Here is a 25,827-nt window from a genome sequence, read left to right as displayed (position 1 = left end):
CAGCACAGTCTTTGGAAGTGAAAAAGTGAAAAGAGTTTGCCAACTGAGAGCCAAACACACACACACGCTTGCTGTATATTACTCTGCTGAGCCGTTATCAGAGCTTCTGCTTATCACTGTGGGAGCTGCGATCCAGTGTGCTCTTATGTGATGCATGAGGTTAGCTGAGAAAAGAGACATTTTTATAAAGAAAAGAAATGTAAATAATGTCATTCATTTAATTCCCCTTTGTGTAGGGGGGCATATATTTTGAGGTTTCTGCTTTTTATTAGACCCCTGAACTATCTGAAACCTGTGTTGCTCAATGTCTTAATGGTTAAAATGCATAAGATTTAATTGATTTTTCTTATCTTGGACTTTCTCAGTAACTGCATTTATTATTGTCTTGATGCTATCAGATATTAAAATCCTCAAATATCTATCCAAATATGTTCCCAGGTCAGCATGGTCAGCCGTTCTCGCACGTTTTCAAAGTGTGACAGTAGCACAGTTGTTACGGGATAATTACTTTTCGAGTCTTGCAAGTATGCAGGGCAGCCTCTCCATATGGTGCCCATCAAATCTAGTATTTAATAATATGTTTATTACAGGTGGCGCAGTTGCGAAATGTGGCACCGTCTCCCAAGAAATTAAGGCCTGCGTGTCTGGCGCTGAATAACATAAGGGGTGATAAAACCTCGTCTGTCATCTCCCCTCACTCGGTGGGGTTTCCTACATCTTTACCCCTCTCTGTTCCCTCATTGTCGATCGCTCTTATTCGCCTGCTCCCGCCTTCCTGTTCCCCTTCTTCCTCTCCCCCGGCTGTGATGTCCTTGAGGGCCTGCTGAAGCTCCCATAAAGCCTGCAGTAAATGGCTCTAATCCGGTAATAAATGGCTGTGTCCTACAGACAAGGGTGTGAGGCTGCTGCAGCCACGGCTTTATCAGATGGAATAGTATTGGCACACACACAAATGCGCGCACACACACACAGACACACACATTCACAGATGTAATGGAACCTGCATAGATGTGTGTAAGCATGCATGCCCCCCCTTTTCTGCTTCTCTCTCACACACACACTTATTCATGCTGCTTCAGATGGAATCACACCTTCTTCAATTGTGCCGCTTTTATGGATGCCATGCAAGAGCAGTGCCATTATTGCCTTTAAATGATTAGAGATGCGACTATGATGCATTATGATGATAGGATCATATAGAGCTGTATGAGCTGTTACGCTGCTGCCTGCTGGGATAGACTGTAACTGAATGAAGGAGCTGGGAGGGACACGGGGAATAAGAAGTATAGTAATGTGACCTTTGGAGATAGTTGGAGTTCACCTGTTTTTAATCAGCAAATACAATTGATTTTTATCTCCTCCTGGTTTTATTTGTGTAGCACTGTAGTCACTTGATCCTCCGAGACAGGACTTAAATGTGTGTGTGTATGTGTGCGCGAGCATGTTGGAGGGGTGGCAGGTGGGGCTGTCTTACATCCTCTCATTCCTTGTTCAGTTGTAACCCAGAGCGGCACTTTCATTTTCCCGTCATAACATATATTGATTTTTTTTTCAGTGCACTTGTGTGTGTGTGTGTCTGTGTGTATTTGTAGGCGTGTGCTCGCTCACGTATAGTTATTTTTGCACAAAGCGTCTGGTTTTGATCGGTTTGTGTGTGCTTCTCTTCAGGTGGAGCTGACTGGCAGCAGTGTGTTCGACTACATCCACCCAGCGGACCACGTCGAGATGGCGGAGCGGCTGGGAATCAGGCCACATCTACGGGCCGAGGCCGGCTGTCACACAGCCCCTGAGAGCGCTTCCAGCTCTGCGTCCACCTCCTCCTTAGCTGGTACCCCTGAACCCGGTACTGTCATGGCAAGAAAGCAGAAAGAAATATAACAAATACATAATATGATTTTCAACAATTCACTGTGCTCAAATGGCATTACTAAGACAAAAGTCAAAAAAATATATTCTTGAAACAGCTAATGTTATTTTCTCATCCCCAGCAGCTCCATCCAGTCCTCATTCTCCTGCCGACGATCCACCCGAGCGTGGCTTTTTTATCCGCATGAAGTCCACGCTCACCAAAAGAGGCCTGCATGTCAAGTCTTCTGGATACAAGGTATGAGAGAAAATGCGCCACCATAATTTGAGAACATATTATGCATTCCTTAGCTTACTTGCATGTGTTCGGAATAAAATAACAATTTGGGTTTGTGCTGCTGGTGTTTCACACACACGCACAAGGTGGTCATTGCCAGTATATTTTATGGCTGTGCCCTTATTTCGCTCTGAACCGCTCCACGTATCACAGTTTACTGCGCTCACTGCTAATATGTCCAAGTTTATTACATATTGATAAATGCTACATTTTCTAAATCAGTGCATCAAACAGCTCTGATTCCACCTGATCTTTATTTAGTAATCCTCTTATAGACTGGCTTGTGCGTATGAGTGCGTAAGAAAGACTTTGTGCTTGTCAGGTAATCCACGTGACGGGACGAATCCGCTGCCGCCCCGCTCTCGTCCCGGGCTCCACCCGATCAGTGCGTCGACCAATGGGTTTGGTTGCGCTGGCGCACACTCTCCCGCCCTCCACGCTTAATGAAGTCCGCATGGAGAGCCACATGTTTGTGTTCCGAGTGAACATGGACCTACAGGTTACATACTGTGAGAACAGGTAATCCATCTATTGTTTTGCCTTTTGGGAGTCGCTCTATCTTTCATGTTTTTTCATGAGGAGCTGGCAGAGCACCCAGCCAGTTGGTGGTGTTAGCACACACATCTGCTTCTGTTTGGCTGACAAATGTGTGTGTGTGTTTTTTGTTTGTTTGTTTGTTTGTTTTCTTCCTCCAATGCTCTACAGGATCTCTGAGTATATGGATCTGACTCCAGCAGAGGTAGTGGGACATACCTGTTACCATTTCATCCATGTAGAAGACCTGGAGAACCTCCGGCAGAGCCACGAGGACTGTGAGTCACATACATATGGATACGTATAATATATGACGTTCATCCCCATCCCTCTCTTTCTTCAAGTATCTGAACTTGGCAGAGCTGCTACAAGAGCCTGTTGAAATCTCCTCCTGTACTGTTGTTAGAGGCGCCCTCTGCTGCCACCTTCATGAACTGTCAAACCATTAACAGGTTTCTTTTCTTCCCATCTTTGCTCCTCAGTGCTAAGAAAAGGCCAGGTAGTGACTGGTTATTATCGCTGGCTCCAGAGGAGAGGAGGGTACCTGTGGATCCAGTCCACTGCCACTGTGTCCATCAACCACAAAGCCCCCCACGAACGCAACGTTATCTGGGTTAACTACGTCCTGAGGTCAGTAGAACCGGAGCAAAGCTGAAACCGCCGTTTCTCCACGAGTGCTGTTAGGAAGTCATTTTATGTATGCAGGCATCACACTGTGTACAGAGACCCTTTGAAGGGATAGCTGATGAAATGTAGAGGGATTATTGGGATAGGGAGGTTCATTTATTCCAGCATGTGAGAAAACTGGTAAGGATACACACGAAACGAGGAGATCAAAGCAGCAAACCACTGCCTAATTAATGTAATGGTTATTTTTGATTTTATTATAAATCTTGAAAGATTGGCTAAAATATCATTAAATTCTTCTTATTCTTTTAATAGATTTTTAGATTAGTTTGAATTTGCTAATGTTTCTGACAGTTTCTATGCGTCACGACCAACATACAGTAAAATTTGCGGCTTCAAAAAGCCGTACTTTTTCTTTCAAAATGTTCCTCATTCGACAGTCAAATGTTTATTTTATCTTGTATTTTAAATAGTAATTAGTAAAAGTTATCACTTTTTCATACCTTTTGCAGTTCGGGTTTTTTCATCCTGCATAATGTTCCTTTATGCATTATTCTATTGTTATTTAACGCTATTATTCTGAATAAGCAGACACCCTGTTACAGAAAGCTCCAAATCAGATTAAGAAAATTTTGAAAAACCTTGCACCTTGATTTCTTTTTAAATATAAATTACCTTTTAAGTGTCATATTACCTTTGTTTAAGGCTTTGGTGTGTTTACCACGGAGCGAGCGCGAGAGAACACAACAGAACGCGCGCATAGCAGCAGAGCAGTCAGACAAAAACAAGAGGAGTAGGCTGAATTTCAATGCTAATTGGACTGAAGCTATATAATTACAACAAATGGATGTCAGAATTTTGGGGCTGAATGGTGTTTTAGTTAATTAGTGCTGTAATTACAAGAGCTCATTAACTTCTCCAACAGCCTCCTCCTTGTCTGAGCTTAACTGTGTATAGGTGGGCTGCTGAGTGGAGCATTTGTGTGTGTGTGTGTGTGTGTGTGTGTGTGCATCTGCGTGTGTTTCGGGGGGTGCGGTCTGCCTGTGTGTCTGTTTGCATGTGTCAGTGTTTGTGCATGTGTGATAAGGGCTGTTGGAAGGAGTGAGTGTGTGTTAGATGGAGGTTAGAAGGGTGTGAGGCAGTTTGGCTATTGGAGGTAGTTATTAGGCTGATTATATGTTGTTTCCATCTCTAAGTATTCACTTAAATCAGCATGGCATTCCTGTTTTTTTTTAAGTGTAAGTGGCTTTAAGTGGTAGATGATTTGTGTATACATCCAGCTTTTCACTCTCTCCCTTTCTCTTTTTTCCCATTTTTTTTACATCTATCCATCCAGTCGAACAGAGCTGCCCGACACTCCCCTGGATCTGCTGCAGCTACCAGAGAGCATAAGAGCAGAGCGACTTCGAATCAGCTCGTCCCCGACCGATGGCTCCACACAGGCCCGAGGTACCACACTACGTACTAGGGCTGCCACGATTTGTCGACTAGTCACGATTACGTCGACTATCAAAATCGTCGACGACTGATTTAATAGTCGACGCGTCGTTTGAAACTTTGTACGATCACAAAAGACGCAGGAATAAGTGGCAGGATTTAAGAGTGTAATAACGGACTGAAACAGAAGATGGCAGCATTGCATGTACAAGGATGTCAGCTACCGTTAAACCCCGAAGAAGAAGAAGAAGAAGAAGCAGCTGTCCCAGAATTCATAGCGCGGCCCAGCGCAGTTTCCAACAATGGCGGCAGCTAGTTAGTTTTAATGTTACTCTTATTATTCTTTCTGGGTCACAAAATAAACGTTTAACATATTTTCAGGCGAGAATGTAGCTGTGTAAACCTCAAATATCTGCTCAGTTTATCAGGACACCACATATTTTCAAAAGCGCTCCGACGTTTTCGGAGACATTTGGTTGCACACTAGCTCGTTAGCGAGCCGGGGGCTAGGCTCACTAGCGCCGTGAGAACACCGGACTCCCCGCAAATCGTTTTCAAACCCACAGCCGTCTTTCACTACTCAGGTTAAATATATATGAGTCACTTAGATAACTTAAAATGTTATTGTTTGGCTTTTTTTTTAGTATTTTATTTGTTCCTGAGTAAATCAGTTTGTCTGAGATTAAAGTTATAGTTTTTACACAGCTAAATAAACATCAAGCAGACAGCTGATTATCAGAAGTGTGAGATGCTCCAGAATATACTCCAGTGTCCTGTTATATTTTAGATAGTAAGGAGTTTATTAATCTTCACCGAAACAATCTGCAAATTTCATTAAAATTCAATAAACTATCATCTTGTCTTTATTTTTAGTTAGCACAGACCTTAAACACTTAAAGCTGTAAGCTAATGATAGTTATATAAGAGCAGATGCTGCTGGTGCAATAAGCTGTAGTTTTACGTCTAATGGATGATGATCTGATTAGTCGACTAATCGCAAAAATAATCGGTGACTAGTCGACTATCAAAATAATCGTTTGTGGCAGCCCTACTACGTACATTGCTCCTTACTGTGACGTCCCATTGATGCACTCGCCCGTGCCTCATCGTGTCATAAAAATCTCCTTCCTCCTCAGGCTCGCAACCTGTGAAGAGCTCAGTGGGGAAAAGCGACCCTGACACTAAAGGCAGAGACAAATTCACCACCACGGCCATTCAATCAGAGGACAGGAGGAAGCGCCTACTGAGGTCTGACCCGGAGGGCGCACCTCCCGAAACCCGTCGCAGACTGGAGGAGCTCCGTCACACGGAGGAGAGTGTCTCTGCCTCCTCAGACCTGGCGAGCGAAAGCGAGGGGGAAGAGGAAGATGAAACCGAGTGGGACCAGGGAGGCGACAGCGACAGATTGAAACGGGAAGACAGCGGAGGAGGAGGTAAACAGAGCAGAGGAGGAGACACCCCGACGAGAGGGGAGAGGGGAGGGAGGGTGCACAATGGCCGGGCTGTGATCCAGCAGCTGAAAAGTGTAGTGACTCCATCTCCCCTGCCCGGCAGCCCAGGCATCAAGACTGAGCATGAAGCCCTGACCACCGGGGGGCGCTGGGGATCACACACTCAAACTTCCACCTCACACACACACACCACTCAGCCCCAGCCCTCGCATGCACACACGCCGTCCAGCAGCCTCAATGGTGACAGCCCCACCACCCCGATCCCGGACTCCTCTTCCAGCAGCGAAGCCCCACCGAAGGGTTTGTTCACTCCCCCGTCCCCAGCTTTGTCCCCCGCCATGCCCGTGTCCTCCCCGTTGCCCCGCGAGGACAGGGCTGTGTCGGCGGGGGTGGTCAGCCGGAGCAGTGGCGGTAGTGGTGGTTTAGGTAACGGTCCTGACTTTGAGCTGCTTCAGAGACTGGCTGCTGGAAGTGCAGCAGGCCGGGTCCTCTTCCACCCCCTTGCCCTCGGCCCGCAGGGCCCTCAGAGCCTCTATGCCCCAAGCACTATCCGCTACGCTCCACCTGAGCTCCCCCCTTCCCACCACCACAGCACAGGACACAGTGATGGCCTGCAGCTACGCTCGGACCACCACAAGGGACCCCCACCGGCCTTCTTCCCCCACCTACAGCGGCTGGCCGGCCTTCCACCCTTCAGTGGTTTCTCCCCATCTGACAGCCCCTTCTCCTCTAGCCTGCCCTTCTGTATGAATGGACTGAGGGGGGCTGCGGGCACAGAGGAGGACTGAGTCTCAGAGGGGAGGATGTGAGAGGAGAAAATAAACTGAAGGAGAGAGCGGAGTGACAGGACGGAAAGAGAGACATTGAAAAGGGCAGGAGAGACAGAAGTGGCAGTAGATTAAACCTCTGAGGACGTTACTAATTGGACAATGAGTTGAATAACTGCAATCTAAAGTGTGTGACAAGCCGCTGCCATAGGATTTTATCATGTCAGCCTGTTGTGTACGAGTGACAGTGACTCTCAGAGAAACGGGGACATGGAAACTTTTGACTGGTTGTCCCTCAAGACTTTTCATCTTCGCGACAACAACGAACTCTGCTCTGTGACTTTCTCTAGATGACTGTGTTGATTTATGTGTCTCTTCCACTCAGAGAAGCCATATTGTACATAGAGAGAAAACCATGACGACCCTCAGCTCACATCCTCACCGTCAATGTCCGTCACCGCACATTAACCCAATTAACCCTAAAACCAGTAGGAAGAGATGGGCACTCGTCTGTAGGAATAAAAATGACTTTGGAATATAAATTTTTATTATTGCAGTATTATACAAATCATCTCTTTCAGTGGGCTCCGGGTGACAGTTTGATTATAGGGTTTCAACTTAAAATAGGTGGAGACAGCTTTTTGGTGTTTTGTATCGATACTTAAAATAATAATATAAAACAATAATATTGAAAAAAAGATCCAAGTATTCATCGATTCAGCCATACTAAAAGCACACTTTTGGGACAAAAGTATGATTAAAGTAGTCCCAGACATTCCATTATATATAAGGGAAGGAAATGCAATGCAGACAGGACGCTATTTGTATTGTTTGATTATAGGAAGGCGATTTGTTTAACTGATTATGACTTCTAGTGTATCATGACAATGTACAATGCTGCAGTTGTGTTTGTGTATGAAAGCCATATTCTTGTTTGTTTTTAGGTTTATATTGTTTTTCTTCACCAGGTGAAACCGATTGGGAAATTGTTTAAAATACGACTGTTTTAGTGGATGAAAAAAAATGTGAAAATGCTTTAGGAGGGGAAATGTGCTGGACAGAAGTGTTTTTATCATTTAAACATGTTTTGTTTTTTCTGAGCACTTACCGAAATTTGTTCTGGTGTGAACTCTAAAGCACTTCACGGTTCGGCGTGTGATCCTGTTAAAACAGAAAACAATGCAAGAGCGGCCGCTAATATCATAGCCTGAGCACGGTATGTGGAGTGGGGGTGGGGGGGTGGGGGATATAAATGCTCATTTAGAAAGGCAGGTAAATAAACAAGACCACATGTGGTCATTAAAATGTGACCGTCGGAGGTCGATAAAACAAAACAGAATTGTTCTGATATTGGTTTCAGTTCAAGCGAGTCAACTGGAGATAAAGTTAAATTAAAAAGTGGGGATATGAAACACTTTAAATTTCAGTTTCATAGCAATTGATTGGAGCTCCTCTCAGGAAAAACAAAACACTTTTGACTTGGAAAAAATGAAACAACTAAAACAAAATTATACATATATGTGTAAGAAAATCACAACTAAAATAATAAAGAAGAAGGAGAATTCATAAATAATAACATTTGGAAATTTCACCCGGCCAAACTCATCAGGAAAAAGAAGTGAGAAGAATAAAATTTAACCACGATATGCAGTGATATAAGCTGTGAGAGAGATACGTTAAAAACAGTCTAGCACTTTGTAATAAGGTCGTCTGATCTGCCATGTTAGCCAAATACATGTAAATTTATATATACAGCCATTTGTTGAAAGCCAGGCCTTCTGGCACTATTTTCTTTGTCCTTCTTCTAAATTGAGATTATGATCGACAGCCTGATCTGAGGGTTCGCTTCATGGAACCGCTCATATCGTCACGTCTGACAGAGGCGGGGTGGGGCTGGGTGGGGGTTTTAAAAAAAAGACGGGGCGGGGGAAAGGGTGCACTACACACCCATACTACAAATATGTGTCAGCGCACATATTCTCGGGTGTTTACTGGTATAATAAGTGTGTGTGTGTGTTTGAATGCGGGCGTGTTCGCCTGTTAAAAGTGTGTGAGTGAGTTTGGATTTTGTTTTGTTTTTGAGTTTTTCTGTTGTTGTTGAATTAAACGGCTAACCCCTCGCCCATCACTGTGAATCTAACATTATTCTCCCATCTTTGTGAATACTCCACCCACTCGTCAAATAAAATGAACAAATGTAAAAATAATAACAGTGATACAGATGATGATGATGATAACAATAAAATATTCCAGTAGAGGAGCACAACTCAATGTCGGTTGTTTCTTTCTTGCTTTTGCAGGCGTGGAGAGTAAGCAGTTGTGATATCTGAAGTTTTAAATGTGTTGATGCTTTCGATTTCTACATATAGCTCCTTGAGATTTAATGTGATTTAAATAGATACAATTTTTTCTGCACTCACATTTGTTAATTCTTTTCATTTAACATGCATATTCTGAGTACTTAGAAGACAAATGCAGAGAGGATGTGTTGATTCTTGCACAGTTCTTTATTAAGATAGATAGATAGATAGATAGATAGATAGATAGATAGATAGTTAGTTAGTTAGTTAGTGCAGGTCAGACTAGACATCACTTGAGTGTTAGTTGCTTTGAAATAAACCCAGAAGCGCAGAGAGTCTCTCACTTATAGGTGTTCATGCATTACCACGTGTGTGTGTACATTGGCCGTTTGCTTGCATGTCTGTCTGTGTGTGTGTGCGTGCATTTCCGTGAATTTGTGTGTGTTGTCTGAAGCAGCCCCAGGGAGGGGCTCTGACATTGAAGACGGGTTAAATCCTGTTTTACATTCAAGTGGCAGGCCCTAGTTCATTAGAGTGAGGATCATTCCTCCTCAAGACCAAAGGAAGCGCATACTAAACAAGAGCAGTTGTTGGGGAGAAAATGCCATTGTACGTGCAAAACCGTATGTACTGTATAAGTGGGTGTGTGTGCGTGTGTGCTGATGTGCCGTGAATTGAGTTACAAAATAACCTCTCTTCTTTATCTCTTCTTTTCTATGGAGTAACATCTTTATAGAGGGAAGTAAAGGTGCGGCTTCTGCAGATTAAATCACCGTGGGTTATTTGTGTGTGTGTGTGTGGCGCTGGCATTTCTCCTGACTGTCTTCTTCTCAGCCTGTCACTGAGCCACCCGTACGCCCTCTCTGTCACTAACTTTGATGGCTTATCTTACCCCTTGAATTAGAGTCGTGCTCCTTGGGGAAATACCTTACCACATGTAAATGGATTTGAAAAAAAAAGTACAAATATGGAAAGGAATAATAGCGTGAAGGACGGAGGGAGACAGCCAGACAGTTTCCATCTGACATGGGCTCACTACATTTCTCAGGCTCTTTTTCCCTGATTCTTTTCTACCTCTATGATTTTCATCCTTGTCATTGTTTCCCAACAATCACCCCTTTCTCCTCTCAGCCAGGAGAAGGCCAATCCATACTTAATGTAGTTCTTAAGGCAGATCCTTTGATCCGTACGTATGGCATTTAACACCTGAAAGCAGATGAGCACTCGGCGCTCAAAATAAGCAGAGGTTAAGACTCCAACTTTCGATGCTGAGAGCGTAGATGTGAAGCTGAGGTTTGGAGATGTATGAGGCCAGACCTGGACTTTGGGGTATGTTGTGCTGGCGTTATGGTTCCTATAGCTGCTCTGGGTCTGGCGTAGATGGTGTTTATCAGTGAGGGCGCGTCTCCTGCCTCTGGGCGCACTGCCCTTTAGACGCGCCAGGCCTCAGGAGCCTCCTGCATGCCAAACAGACCTGTGCAGTCAGATGCAGCCACGGAGGAGCAAAACGGAGAAGAGGTGGGAGGGGAGGAGTAGGGAACGTGAGGAGGAGACCAGAAAGAAAGGACTTGAGGGTGAAAGGGTAGAAGAGGATCTGAGGAAGAGAGCTGAAAGGGGCTCAGGGAGGAGGAGGTGGTTGTGTGTGTGTGTGTGTGTGTGTGTGTGTGGTGGGGGGGGGGGGGTGCTCGTCACACTGCTGCAGTAGCCATCTAGCCTATTCGCAGAACTGCTCCAAAACGCCATGGGAATCTGCAAAGGAGAGGTGGGAGGGAAGGAGAGGACAGCCGGAGTGAAGAAGGAGAGGAGAGGAGGAGAGGGTGACTCCGAGGTGAGTCTCAACAGCAACACTGTGTGTCGATAGCTGGGAGATATCACAGACCTTCGCCCTAACCCAGTCAGAGATAGTAATCACAGACAAAGCCCCCCCATGACTAACACTCCCCCCACACACACACACACAACCACATGCTGCCCGTTTGAGTTCAGATATTCACACATGCTCGCCGATGAGCAGCTCGTTATAAAAATTATTCATGTACAGCATGAATAGACGTCTATGTGTGCACGGACAGTTTTTACATCTTTTGACTCCTGCTGCAGGGAGCCTTAACTACAAACTCTGACAGCACGTATACATTATACTGGGCGCTGTCTGCATGAACCAAAAAATAATAATTAAAAAGCAATATACACGTTGAGATTTATGTGGTTTGATAATTTGCTTCAGCTGAAGGTTTTTGATTTCTTAAGGTGCAGGAGAGAGATGTTTACACATCTCCCCTTCTCATGTATGTCCGCAAGTATTTATTCACAGTATGTGTGTGCTCTCCATATTAGTGATTTTTTTTAAATGGCCCCAGCTGTTAATCCTGAAGTCACTGAGAACATGCCCTTCGGGGGATTTATAATTGATCAGTTTCATCACATTTTATGAGATAATTCGTCTATTATGAAACTCTCCGTAGAGTTTGGTCAAAAACACCAACAACAAACATATCTGAGGTCTCATTCGATGGGTCATTAAAGGATACACACTGATGTAACTCGACAGATTTCTTCTTGTTTTATTACTGTATATACAGTAGAGTGCACAGGAAGTCGTGCATTAAAAAAAAAAAAGTAAACAATGTTGAACCCCATCTCCACATCTGCATTCAAACTCTTTAATGATCAACAACCCTTCACATCCATTAAATAAGCAATCATAGTGATTATAGTGTGGAATTCACTCAGAAACATGGCTACAGCAATACAGAGTGTGTGTAAATAATCACAGGAAAGCCTGTGAAAAATAGGCTTTGCTTCTAAAACTGTAGTTACTAAAGTTTCAAACTAAAGCGACAGAAGTGCTATTGCCCTTCGAAAACAAAATAATAATGGAAAAAAAAAAAAGGTGGAAAAAAACAAATTAAAAACTCTGAGATTTTTGATCAAAACAAAATTACAGACCTGAAACACACACTCCGCAGTCCTCCTCGTAGGTCTCGCAGTTTATCACATCCAGCTTGTTTTAGTTCCACGCTTTCAAGAAAACTTCAAGTAGTCATTCACAGTTAATTATACTGAATAAGACAAACAGCACCCAACAACAGTTGGCTGTGAATGAGGATTAAAATGATATAGGGCAGCAAAAAGTAAACTTGAAGAAATAACGTGGCGTTCTCGGCGAGTCTTTGCAGAATGTAAAAAGAAAAAGAAAACAATTCAGACTGATGAAGTAAGAGACTCAGCTCTGGCTACATGTAGTTATAACAAAACTTACAAAATGTTGATTTATTTTCGAAGGTAGTTAAACTACCCAATTACCAGCATGTTTCACAAATTTCTTCGACCAGTTTTCAAAAAGGTCTTAAAAGTCTTTCCCCACATTAATATTCATCTTGATAACAACAGATAATAAGATCGTATCTACAGACTCACACACGGCCTGCATATGTAGGTTGCTTATACACGCACATGTACACAAAATCCACACACATACAAATAAGGGAAACCCTGAATTGGAGCAGCACACATGCACAGCTTTCCACTCTGCATTCCTGGAAGACCTCTACTTGTTTTGCCCCTTGCCGTCACTGTCCTCACTGTCGTGGGGGCCACGGTAACCCCGGTGTTCGCGCCTCTCCCGGCACTCTCGGCACTCCTCTTCATCCTCTCCCTCCTCTCCCTCGTGGATGATCTCCACCTCTAATCGTCCGATGTAGAGCGATACAGCGCAGAGCCAGAAGAGGGCGACGCTGCCCACCACGGCTCCTTGGAACAGCAGTGCTGGCACAGACAGCAGCATCATCCTCCGCAAGGCAAAGAGGCTGCCAATATACGAGGCACCGCCAAACGACACGCACGCACCTCCCAGGATAAAGAAGGCTGAGGAAAAACAGATTGACATGGTATTATTGTAGAAACCCAATTAATTTCCTCATAAGTCACTGTAATTAAAGCTGGCATGGAGGCAGGTTGAATCGACTTTTCCTTTTAATTATTTAGATTAAAATAAAAGATTAAGTGGAAGATTTTCTGGCATCAAACTTATTTCAGAAGTTATACAAACCGTTCCCGTGATTTAGCATTGAGAATACATCAAGTAGGTCAGCAGCTTTCATTTTGACATAAATAATACCGCGTTCCTTCGATTTACTGCTGTGGCTCGAAAGTTTTGTTTTCAGACAGTTTTCAAATATTCATGCCCATCAGCTGTCAATTAATATTGATTCCATGAAGGTCTTCTTTAATAAAATGTTAAGGGCCTCATCTCACGTGTCAGGTAATGATGATGTTGGTTACAACTAGATATCAAGGATTTTGACTCTGTTTCAAGTCAATTGCAGGAATCCTTGTGAAATTATTCATATTAAAAGTGCAGCAAGTGCCCATTACAAAGTTTTCTACTTCACAAAAACAGCAGACGTATGTTTACATTTTTAGATAAAAAATATCTTCTAGAGAGAAACAGAGTTTAAAAATCCTCTTGATCTTAAATTTAGAGCTGCATCGACCGTTTGTTACTTTATTTAAATTTTAAGTGTATTTTACAAACAGGCTTAGGCTTAAATTGTCTGGTTTTCAGCTCTTCTGCACATATAACTTTCCCGTACCATATCCTGCTTCTCGTCCCACATCGCTTTGGACGAATGCGATGACTCCGATCCCGGTCGCCAGCAGACCGTTCCTGAACCACGAGAGGAAGCCTGCAGAATGATCAAAGGCAGAAATAAACAACTGACACGTTACAGATAACCAAAATCAATCATGCTGTTTACTGTAGCTGCATACCACAGCCTAATTACTGCCTTTTAATCTGCATCAGTTTAACGACACCAGATCCTGATGTTTAAAAAAAGAAAATGATGTTTAAACAACATATTTGTGATAAAAATGGTGGCTTGCTCAGATTATAATAACTTAATATTCAGAAACAAATGCTTTTAACTCTTGGTTTAAACTTGAGTTCTGTCCCACAGTGGAGACAGAAGAGATGGACGTCCTCGCAGCTCTTCCTTACAGCAGGAACCAAACACAGTTTGCAAAAAACACACCGAGTCCTGACATGAGGTGAAACTGGACAAAGCAAACAAACTGTGTGTGTGAGCAGGGGGCATAAACAAAGACTAATTTAATAAGGACACCAAATTCTTAACGGAAGTGTGACAACTAATGAGGTCTCATACACCAGACATGCAGTAAACCCAAACCCCATGAAGGATACGATGCTCTAACTGTTCAGAGAGGTGCTGATTCAACTATATGATAATTTTGTAGGGTGTAGTTTGGGGTGCTAATGAGCTGCTGTGTGCAGATATAATCAAAATAACAGAAACGTAATAAAGTATAGAGCCATGCAGTTTAAAAGGAACACAAACTGAAGCTGAATCAGCACTTAATGAAGCCCGGGTGTATTACAGGACTGTTGTATTTAGACTCGGTATAGTGACAATTATTTTAACTTAGTGGATTCTCATAAGCAAGGACATGACTGCACTGACATTAGGGCAAACGATTATTTTGATAGTCGACTAGTCACCGATTATTTTTGCGATTAGTCAACTAATCAGATCATGCATCCATTGGAGGTAAAACGTACAGCTTAAAGCATACGTTTTACGTATATAAGAGCAGATGCATAATAATAATGCATCTTCTCTTATATAACTATCATTAGCTTAAAGCTTTAAGTGTTTAAGATATGTGCTAACTAAAAATAAAGACAAGATGATTGTCAGATTGTTTCAGTGAAGTTTAATAAACTCCTTGCTACCTATAATATAACGGGACACCGGAGTATATTCTGGAGCATCTCACACTTCTGATAATCAGCTGTGTAAAAACTAGAACTTTAATCTCAGCCAAACCGATTTACTCAGGAACAAATAAAATACTGAAAAAAAGCCAAACAATAACATTTTTAAGTGATCTAAGTGACTTATATATCATGTTTAACCTGAGTAGCGAAAGACGGCGGTGGGTTTGAAAACGATTTGCGGGGAGTCCGGTGTTCTCACCGGCTCTAGTTAGCCTCGCCCCCGGCTAGCTATCGAGCTAGTGGGTAACAGACGTCTCCGAAAACTTCGGAGCGCTTTTGAAAATATGTGGTGTCCTGATAAACTGAGCAGATATTTGAGGTTTACACAGCTACATTCTCACCTGAAAATATGTTAAACGTTTATTTTGTGACCCAGAAAGAAAAATAAGAGTAACATTAAAACTAACTAGCTGCCGCCATCGTTGGAAACTGAGCTGGGCCGCGCTATGAATTCTGGGACACAGCTTCTTCTTCTTCTTCTTCTTCTTTGGGGTTTAACGGCAGCTGGCATCCTTGTACATGCAGTGCTGCCATCTTCTGTTTCAGTCCGTTATTACACTCTTAAATCCTGCTACTTATTCCTGCATCTTTTGTGATCTTACAAAGCTTCAAACGACGCGTCGACTATTAAATCAGTCGTCGACGATTTTGATAGTCGACGTAATCGTGACTAGTCGACTAATCGTGGCAGCCCTAACTGACATACTGCATAATGTCACCAGGCTTAGAAGTGGACCGGTTATGCATTTTCCTTTTACTGTGTCACATGCTCTGTATACATTCATGTGGAAAAGAGCATTTCCAGGGCCTCAGAAAAAAATGAGCACATCCTTATTACCGCCACGAGAATTAAGAGCGCAAGCAGCAGCAAGGTGTTGCTAATCAAATGCACTTAACTGATCACCAGCAAATATGTGCACACCTTTAAAAGCAGAGGTTTAGGCAGTTTGCTGGTGTGGAGCGTTCAGGCGTGTGTAAACACGATGCCATAATCTTTACAGCAGTGAACAGATTTATTCTGAGCAAATGCAAAAACCCAAGTGCTACATATGCCAGACTCTACAGGCCTCGGTTAGCGTGTTAAATGTTCCCACCCGCCTAACATCTGAAGGAGAGGACAATTATCCCAGGCACAGCAGAAAATATACAACTTTAAATCTATAATGTCAGAAAAAGAAAGCCAGACCTCAACCTGATTGGACCTGTGCTGGGAAAAAGAGAGCTGTACATAAACGAATGCCTGTAAACTTGAATTTACTCAAGTAACACTGTAAAGACGAGTAAACCAAAATTCCTCCAGTGATGTGAGAGACTGATAAAGTCACACAGATGGTGATTCCTTCAAGTTTTCCTATAAGCTCCTGAATCAGAGAGTGTACATAGTTTTTCACAGACCTGTAAGCTGTTGTGGCTTCAAGGTTATAAACATGTTTGCCTAAGACGTGAAGGGTTTGAACTTGGAGCAAACACAAACGAAGCCCCAATGGAATTCACAAGCTAGTGTACTCCTAGTCTGGATAAAGTTGCAGGAAGAAGAACATTTGGTGTAAAATCTGTGCCAAATCAAATATGCAGATCCATCCTCTGTGGCGACCTCTTGGGAAATAAGGGAGCAGCTGAAAATACCTGCGCTCCATGTGCACTGTCTCTTGTGACAGTGGAGGTTCATGTTTAACACGGCCAAAATTTCAAGTATTAAGGTCACTGTATTGTGCCTGTGTATACTGCTCTAAAGGCTTGGTCTCAGTCAGTTTTCTAGTCTGACCTCTGCATGAAGAGCACAGCAGCTCGACCCACCTGCAGCCTCCAAACTTTCTGTCTGCACAGAGCACAAAAGTACGAAAAAAAGCTGGCTTAAAGGGACAAAAAGGAAATTAAAGATGTTCTTCTTTTTTGTCATTAGCCAGATGCAAGCATTAGAAATGTCCACTTTAATTATTACATGCATTTTTGATTTGCCAGTTAATTGTTTCAACTTAAATGTAATCTCTGTTAAATACTAACCATATACTGGAGAATATACTGACCTACCAGCCTATATTTTAACTCTCTTCTAAAGATTATTCGTGCAAGACATTTTTCAGGTGCCACTGTAGATGCAGGTTGGATTTCGGGAAGATGTTTTGTGTTGTTTGAGCCCCGTCCTGCAGCAGCTGAACTGCTTTGCTATGCTCAATCTCTGAACATGACTACAAATGAACCTTAAAGCATTGCAGTACATACACTCATCATATGCATGAATGTCACTGCAATGTTGGGGCTTTTACTTATTTCTCTGAACTGTTCTTTTTCTGCGGTGGAATGATTTTACCGCACACATTTTTAATAACGTTAAAAAAAAAACAAAAAAAACTGGGTGCACAAATTGTATGTATTTAGGATTTTTTTATATCCACACAGAGTCAAAACTATACCAATAGACTCAAGTAGATACATGTATACTCACAAATATTTGGTTAAATGTCTCTTAGTAGATGCATTTGCTTGCCACCAGCAGGTTTCTTGCATAATTCTTCATGGATATTTTACCACTTTTCTTGATAGGATTGGTATGTGCCCTGGCACAGACCTGGCTTTTAAGCGTAGTCCACAAATTTTCAGTAGAGTTGAGGTCGGGGCTTCTGGAAGGCCATTCCAGAAGCCCCTGGCTATAAAACTTTTCCCCAAAAGGCACTTGGTTTGTCCATGTGGGCAGCTCCAAATTTCAGTCAAGCTTGAAGGTGGTTATTTCTGTATCTTCTGGCAGTTTCTAGTTCATGCAGACCTGAACCTCTTTGGTTCCTGGGTTGTTCCTAAACATCTTAACCAGTTGCCTCTCATGTGAGGATGAGGGTCTTCTTTAGGTCTTCATCCAAAGTTTGACAAAGTGGTGACAGATCTGAATAACCTGTGCCTACGGACAATTGTTCGATCCTGGAATCTGCAGTTCTTTAGAAATGACTTCAAGAGACTTTCCTGACTTGTGCACATCTACAATTCTTCTTCTTAGATTTTCACTGCCTACCTTGGACTTTTCCATTGTTCTAAATACTGGTCTGTCCAATGAGTGCTGTCAAAAAGAAACTACCAGTTACAGTAAATCACGATCACTAATGAGAAGTAAAATGTTCTTAGTCTTTTCAAACTAAAAGACACTGGCTGTCTCTATTTGAGGCTGTACATATGCTTCTGACTCTAAAGAAAATCCTAAATAAATTCAAACCTGTTTTTCAAAGCAATTAAAGATGTGTGCTGTACAATCATTCCACCCTCGAAAAAAAGTTCAAAGAAATCATTAAAAGCCCCCCCAACCACCCACACACACACACACACACACACACACACACACACACACAACCATGACATTCACACCCGTGATAAAAGTATAACTTATTACACTTTGAGTCCGACACTGACTGACCAGAGAAGAAACATACAAAAGTTCATTTTGCTCCATGCTGCAGAAATCCTACAAGGGTTAGGATGAAAATTGGGACTACAGCCTGTATTGTGGAGCAGCAACGTTACCTGTTTCATGGGACTTTCTCAGCATCTGAAAATAAAAGAAGAAAATCTATTAGCAAAACTTACTCCCTCATTTGTTTACAGTTTCACGACGTTCAAAACAATTCCATCTTACTTCCTTCAGATAAGGGGAAAAGGAAAGAAAAAGCGGCTCTGCCATTAAAATTACACAAAGCTCACTACTGGCTGTAACACAACTACTGCATCATTAGGACTAAACTCACCAAAGCGTCGGCTTTGTCGAGGTCTGTGAGCTGGTACTGCTGCTGCTCCGGCCCCCGGCTCTTCCCCCACGGCCCCTTATCCGCGACCCGCTGCCGGGCTGAGCCGTGCAGTCTCCGCAGCGTGGCACCGGCGGCCGGCGGCCGGACCTGCTTCACCAGCCGGGCGTAGTGACACACGGCCTGCGGCAGCTGCCTTCTCATGAACAAAGTCAAGAAAGCCATTACATCACTAACCACTGCTAGCTAAAGTATGAGCCGAAAGAAAAAGCACAACACGACCTCCGCATGCCCTGTGAACCCTCAACCCGGAAGAGTCTCAGGTAAAGGCGCAGTAAAAGGTAGGCAGAAAGGAAACAGCGCCACCATCCGTCGGAAGACAAATATATCTATATCTATATCTACATCTTTATATATATATATATATATATATATATATATATATATATATATATATATATATATATATATATATATATATATATCTTTTATTTTTCTTTACCTTACTTTACTTTTCTGTTTCCGCAAGTGCTTATGTTGACATTTACCCTCAACGTCATTGGAGACGCCCTGCAACTACACATTTGCGCCACACGGGGGCGCGAGAACACAGGCCATTTCCGTTCTTCTTTATTTATTTGATTGCAAAAACTTAAACGCAATGTGAAACTAAATGCATTCACTGAATTCAGGGATTCGCGAAATCTTAATAAATGAAATCTAAATATGAAATATTTTAATATGCAGAAGAAAAACATGCTTAGATCTGAGCAGGTCTAAAAACGTCAAATGTATGGTTATGGCAGCTTATTGGGCAGCTTATTTATTTATTTATTTATTTGGTCACATATTGAAATAAATTTTGTGTTCATGTTTTTAAATTGTCATACAATCATGTGAAAGGAAAATATTTCACAGGACTCTGTGCAGTCCTGTGAAAAACTAAGTCCACCCTATTCTTGTTAAATTCTTTCAGTCACTGACATTTGCAGACATTTGTTTATGCACAGCTCTCTTAAGGTCCCACCACAGCATTTAACTTAGACTGAAGTTTGGACTTTGACTGGGCCGTTGCATTGATTCTTTTTGTTTTTCAGTGATTCTATTGTAGATTTGTTGCTGTTTGGGATCATTGTCCAGTTGCAAGATCCGATTCCAGCCACACTTTAGCTGTTGGACAGATCGCCTCACATCTGACTCTAGAATACTTTGGTATACAGAGGAGTTCATGATCAGCCATACTTTTTTGATCATTTTCTAATCAAACTCTTATGAACTTTTTTTCAGGATTGCCCAGAGTCATGTGGAAACTTCTTTTTTCCGAAGCCTGTAGTTTAGCTTCTGTCTGTAATAAAGTCAGTTAAGTTTTTATAGACTCCAAAAAGAGGCCATGAATAAATATTACATGAATATTAACAAAATAATTTGTGTTGCTAGCAGATAATAACATGATGATGTCAATCATTAAAAAAAACCCTGAAGACAACAACCAGACGTTTCTTAATTAAAAGATAATTTTGTAATTCTTCTCCTCAATTTAAAAATAGTGTCAGATACCCAAATACTGTATCACTCTACATGCCCCACACCTGTGTGGGTGTGTGTGTTTGTGCTCTCGCGTGTTCTCATTGAGGATGAGCAGACAGCTTCTTCCTGTACGCCTTTTGTCTTTGTCGGCCTGCTGGGACCCAGAAAGACCACACCTATCGTACCTGATTGTTCAGCATGAGGAGCATAAAGAGCTGCGCAGATGGGAGTTTGTATTTTTATTCCTCTGTGTGTGTGTGTGTGTGTGTGTGTGTGTGTGTGTGTGTGTGTGTGTGTGTGTGTGTGTGTGTGTGTGTGTGTGTGCGTGTGTGTGTGTTTGTGTGTGTGTACAGACAGCCAAATCTTTGATGTAATTCTGCAGCTGACCTTGTGGTCATTCTCACGCTACTTTCTCTAACACAATGGTAGACTGATGTTTGAGTAAACATTTACAGAGAGCGCTCACACATACAGCTTACAGTGAAATTTGCTATATGCTACAGCTGTATATTAGAAAGAATGATCATTGTCATACTTATTTGTATGGACAATTTGTCAACAATTGGTGAAGTAATAATCACTGTGTTGTGTACATGCTGTTTTCTAAGCAGTAATCCGTAATGTGGCATGTAATGGAAAATATTTGCTGAGAAACAAATTTCTCTCAGTGGTCACTCAGTGGATTGTCTGTATATAAATTCTTTTACTTTTTCCTCCCACTGTTCAACCCTGTTTTCTCTTCCATCTTCAGCATCCTTTGTCCAATATATCCACTATCCCTGATCTGCACAGGTCAGCCATCAGCTATCTCAGCATTGCCTCTCTAACTTTGTCTTCTTCACTCCAGTGAAAACCTCTTCAGCTCCAGTTCCTGTCTTTTTTTGAGGGGTGCCAGAATTTAATGATTAGCATTTAAAATGAATGAAAGAGTTGAATTGTTGCCTGTGATGCTTTGATAAAAACCCTGAAGATAGAGATGCATTTACCAGTTCGTTGCCTTACTTTGTGTAACAGCTGAGGGTCTGGCTGTTCTTGTGATAATACTGAAAATAATGCATTCTTTCTATATACATGATTTCATCACAATATCTCAATATGTTTTTCATTTGTGGACTGCAGGCAGGCCAGTTTAGCACAGAGACTGCTAATCTTAAGGAGCCATGCTGTTGATCATAGTCTGGAATTGTTTTGCTGAAACTGACATCATCTAGATGGCTGCATATATGCATATCTCTATCAGCTTATTGTATATTATACAGTCCCAGTGGTGCCTTCACAGATGTGCAGCCACATGCCCCAGTTCATCCCCATACCATCATCCATCATCATCATCACAGATTCTGGCTTTTTAACTGTGCACAATTTTTTATTTTAAAAGCCATATTCATATTTTAATCACGTATTTTTTTCTTAAAACCCTTTTTGTTCTCAGTTTATTGTTTTGTTTGTTTGTTTTATTATGACATATTCTTTTTTGTGTGTTTGGAAATATTTGTCTTTCATTAGCTTCCCATTTCAGACCAGCTCATCACTTTGTCTTCTAGCATCCATTTACTAAATTTCCACCTTTGTGTAGTCTTCTAGAATATTCCCCACTCTCTCTAAACAAATATAACAGAAATTGTCTGACACTCAAGTCCTGCTCGCTATTTTTAGAGTTAGTGTACATTTCACTGGACTAGCATGACCTTCATCATTTGCGCTGTCACGCGTCCAGCAGCATTTGGCTCTCCTTTCTCAGTTTTGCTGGTCTGGAAAAGTGAAACAAACACTTAAAGAGTAACTGTGTGTAGGACTGACCATGCAGCAAAGCTACTGCACTAAATAATAAACCCAAAACAAAGCTGTGTGGCTATCTGCCAAGGCCTGATTGTGTTTGTCGTGTTCGTGCCTTTGAGAGCATTTTTAATGCATAATAATGTGGCTTCCTTGGTCATATTATTATATTTTCTACTGTCAGAACATCCAAGAAGTCTGTGTTCAGTTTTTCCAGGTGACTGAAATTATAATGATAGAAAAAAAAGTATAATTTATACTTATGTTAATTTTAGCAAATTTCTGTGTTTGTGTGATGCATATATACAAATCTATGAATGCAACTTGCTAAATAACTTCACCCATTGATCGAATAACTGTCTGTTGTTGTTCCAAAATAAAAGCCATGATGCCTAACTCGAGGTTTTAAATGTAGGTCACAAAGCAATAAGCGACCTCCATTTTTATCTAGTTTCGTTTTGACACACATAGCAACATAAAAAAAGTAAAGAAAAAACATAATATTGTTACAGACGAAAAAATCTGGTGTAGTTTAAGTTTGCATTTAGAGCAGAATTGGTGCAAAGTTGCATCAGATGTTTTGCTTTTCAAGCATGGAAAGAACATCAAAACCAAGACAAAAAGCTTAGATGGTGCAGGTCTCAGCTGTGTGCTAACTCTTTGCTTTTCTCCTTGCTTTCTCCCTGTAGCAAAGATGATAGCAAAAAGGAAATAAAGGGACAGATAGATGGACGGAGGAACAGGAAAGGGGGAGATGTGTATACGTGCGGAGCTGCACTAGTCTGCGTTACATAGTCTGGGGGATTCCAGCCAGCTGCACTGGGAGCACTGACCTTGGCAGCTATTGCTCTGTTTTTCAATCGGCAGGACAAACCAGCGTTAGATGTATGTGTCAGCTGGCCAGACAAATGATTTACTGACATTTACTGACACAGACTGGAGCTTAACAAGTCAGCGCACGTGTGACCGGTGCAGAAAAATAAATCAAACGTGTTTTCTGAATGTACTAATGTGCTGTTTTCAGCCCGATCATTCACTTCTACCTCACTTCGTTATGCAAGCACTGCAATACAAGTTATAAAATTCTCTGTGCCTCTGCTACAGGATACAGGATGGGAAGCTGTCGGGGTTATTTAACGGTGCAGGTGTGTGAATGTGTTTTTTTCCATTCTTGTTTTTTCCTTCCATTTTGGAGCTGCTTTGCTTTTGATCTCCTGGGAGTCCAGATTTTATTTCTGAGGCGAGTTGTTTTCGCTGACAATAACTCTTGCACTGATTTGTGGAGCCTGCATGCGAGGTTAACCATTTATGCACTTGTTATATCACCATCCTCTGTATGTCCTGCAAAGTCTGGGCTAACTGTTCAGACTCTAGGAGCAAAGCAGGAACTTGCTTACCCTTTATAGTCAAAGCCAGACAATGAATCATCCTGCATCTATCACTGCTATTAAAGCTGTAAGCTGACTCCTGTGGTTGCTTGCCAGCAGCAAATCTTGGAGGGCCCGTGTTATTTTGGTGTCAACTATGCTTACCATGTAGGCTGTAAGATTTGAAAATCACCTAATTAAGACGAATGCTGAATTGTTAAGTCCCATTAAGCACATGTCTATAAGATTAGAGTTAACCTCACGGAAAGTCACACGCTTCCAATGATATCTTGTTTTTCCAACACTGATAAAAATGTCCCACAACTCCGTGATGAGCAACAGCAAAACATATTGATGGGCTGGTCAATACGACGACCTTTCACACTTACTTTGTGACAACTGTGTGAACAAAAACATGATCGACAGACAACAACTGGAACATTTCCTAAATGGTTTTCATGTTGATCCTAAAAATATTGGTTCTTATTAAATAGTGAGGCATCTTTTTTATAGTTTTACATTAGCCTGTGAGCTTTTAACAGCCAGTTAGATTAATGTCATGGAATATTTCAGACTTTAAAGGTATTCCATTACTCGAAATATCGTACATCAGGTGTTTTTTATTTATTCTTCCTGTTAGATTTTACATAATCATATGATGTACATGTATTGTGTTGTGCTGCATGTTTTCAGCTATGAATAGAGCAAATTTCCCTGCTGTTATATAAGCTGGTTATGACCTGAGTCTTCGACAAAGGATGCTCTTTTCGCCTACACTGATGCAGTAACAACAAAATCTGGAATTCAGTTTTGATCTCTGACTGCGAAGTGTCCTTTGCTCAGCCGAGTTCAACGACTCGGTAAATATGTGCCCAGACGCAGTCGATCAAAAGCCTCACGGGTCGCGTTGTAACCTTAACCTGTTTAACTTCATCAATCCTTCAGCTTCGTCGCAGCGTGTGTGCTCTTCCCCATGAAGAGTGCTTAAATAAATCTATTTTTTTTATTTTGCTTTTCTTTCAAAGAAGTAGACAAGAAGCCCAATATTGATGTCATGTTTGCACACTCACGAGATTATCTCCGTCTGAATTTTATCTTAAAAGACTTTACACAGGAGGCGACAACAAGACTGGTAACAAAATCCACCCGTCCATCATCTTCAGATCCCACTAATCAAGCGTTTTTTTGCTTTTTTAGAAATTTTGTGTGATTAATGTGGACACAATCAAAGCACTGAAACAGGTTTTAGGTGGGTTTTGTGGTTTGCTTAAATCTCAGCTGCCTGCCTAAGAAGAAGAAGTGAAACCAAGTCTTCAGTAAACACAGAGAGCAGTTAATTTAATCTAAGCTTATACAGCTTTTGATAAGAAAGGAACTGGTTGTATTTCCCACAAACTTAAAGCTAAGATGCTAAAACTCACAGTAATTGACTTTGTTTATAGTAAACACACACACACACACACACACACACACACACACACACACACACACACACACACACACACACACACACACGTATACAATGGACACTGTTTTGCATGTGAAAAAGAACATTTTTATAGGGCTCTGCACAATCCTTGGACAACTAAGAATAATGCATTACTCTTATTTATACTTAATTAACTCTGTCTCTCATTCCTTGCTTTTGCACATTTTGCTCTGTTTGCATTCTTATTCTTGTTGGCTACAAATTTCATTTCACCCCATGAATGCATGGAATGGCAATAAAACCCACGAATCATTATTCACTTTCTTGCAGAGCCACCTTTAGCAGCATTAACTTGGTAAAATCACTTTCTGTATGACTTTATCAGTCTCTCACATCATTGTGGGAACATTTTCTTCTTACTCTTCTTTACAAACTTCAGTGTTTCAGCTCATTGTGATTTGTGGCCTTTCATTTATGCACAACTCTTTTAAGCTCTCGCCACAGAATTTCAATCATGTTGAGGTCTGGACTTTCTCTGTGCCCTTGAAGCACCTTAATTCTTTTTTCAGCCCTTCTGTTGTAGATTTGCTACTGTGCTTGGGTTCATTGTCCTATTGCACGACCCAATCTTGACCAAGCTTCAGCTTTCAGACAAATAGCCTCGCATCTGACACTAGAATATGTTGTAATTACATAGGAGTTCATTGTCGAGTGATTGTAAGGTGTCCAGGTCCAGTGGCTGCAAAGCAAGCCCAAATCATCACCGAGGCTTGTAGAGACTGTGATGTAGCTCTGCAGTTGTTTTTTGTTTGTTTTGAGCATTGCAGGATCTGACCTTAGAGGGAATTTGCTGGGATGTTCACTCCTGAAAAGATTCTGACATTCTGCAAACAGGCACCAGAATCTTCCAGACTAGTAAACTGTCAAAATGTCTGCTTTTATAG

The 25,827-nt window shown here is 41.8% G+C and overlaps 2 protein-coding genes across 7 annotated transcripts in view; one reads left to right on the top strand and one right to left on the bottom strand.

The window, feature by feature from the left end:
- Positions 1-7,645, top strand: part of npas1 (neuronal PAS domain protein 1) — a 66,628-nt gene extending 58,983 nt beyond the window's left edge. For 5 of the 6 annotated variants that reach the window (XM_085243471.1, XM_085243469.1, XM_085243470.1 and 2 more), the window contains 7 exons: positions 1,669-1,843; positions 1,989-2,104; positions 2,466-2,662; positions 2,849-2,955; positions 3,160-3,307; positions 4,641-4,753; positions 5,878-7,645. In XM_085243471.1, coding sequence (XP_085099597.1) covers positions 1,669-1,843; positions 1,989-2,104; positions 2,466-2,662; positions 2,849-2,955; positions 3,160-3,307; positions 4,641-4,753; positions 5,878-6,980 — 1,959 coding nt within the window. In that variant the 3' untranslated portion in view covers positions 6,981-7,645. The remainder of the gene's footprint in view (positions 1-1,668; positions 1,844-1,988; positions 2,105-2,465; positions 2,663-2,848; positions 2,956-3,159; positions 3,308-4,640; positions 4,754-5,877) is intronic. The other variant, XM_085243473.1, reaches the window with a different exon arrangement.
- Positions 7,646-11,799: 4,154 nt separating this feature from the next.
- tmem160 (transmembrane protein 160) lies at positions 11,800-19,081 on the bottom strand. Its single transcript, XM_085243466.1, has 4 exons — positions 18,788-19,081; positions 18,567-18,591; positions 13,855-13,947; positions 11,800-13,126 (listed from the first exon to the last, which is right to left on the bottom strand). Exons 1-4 carry the CDS (start codon positions 19,007-19,009, stop codon positions 12,810-12,812), a joined length of 657 nt encoding a protein of 218 aa, XP_085099592.1. The 5' UTR covers positions 19,010-19,081; the 3' UTR covers positions 11,800-12,809.
- Between the last annotated feature and the right edge of the window lie 6,746 nt (positions 19,082-25,827).

The sequence above is a fragment of the Mchenga conophoros genome, linkage group LG14 (genome assembly GCF_057382185.1).
Source record: "Mchenga conophoros isolate Kocher_MC1m ecotype Shallow Benthic linkage group LG14, M_conophoros_male_GT1.1, whole genome shotgun sequence".
Lineage (NCBI taxonomy): Eukaryota > Metazoa > Chordata > Actinopteri > Cichliformes > Cichlidae > Mchenga > Mchenga conophoros.
Note: the sequence above shows the minus strand (reverse complement) of the source record. Positions and strands in the feature narration are given on the sequence as shown.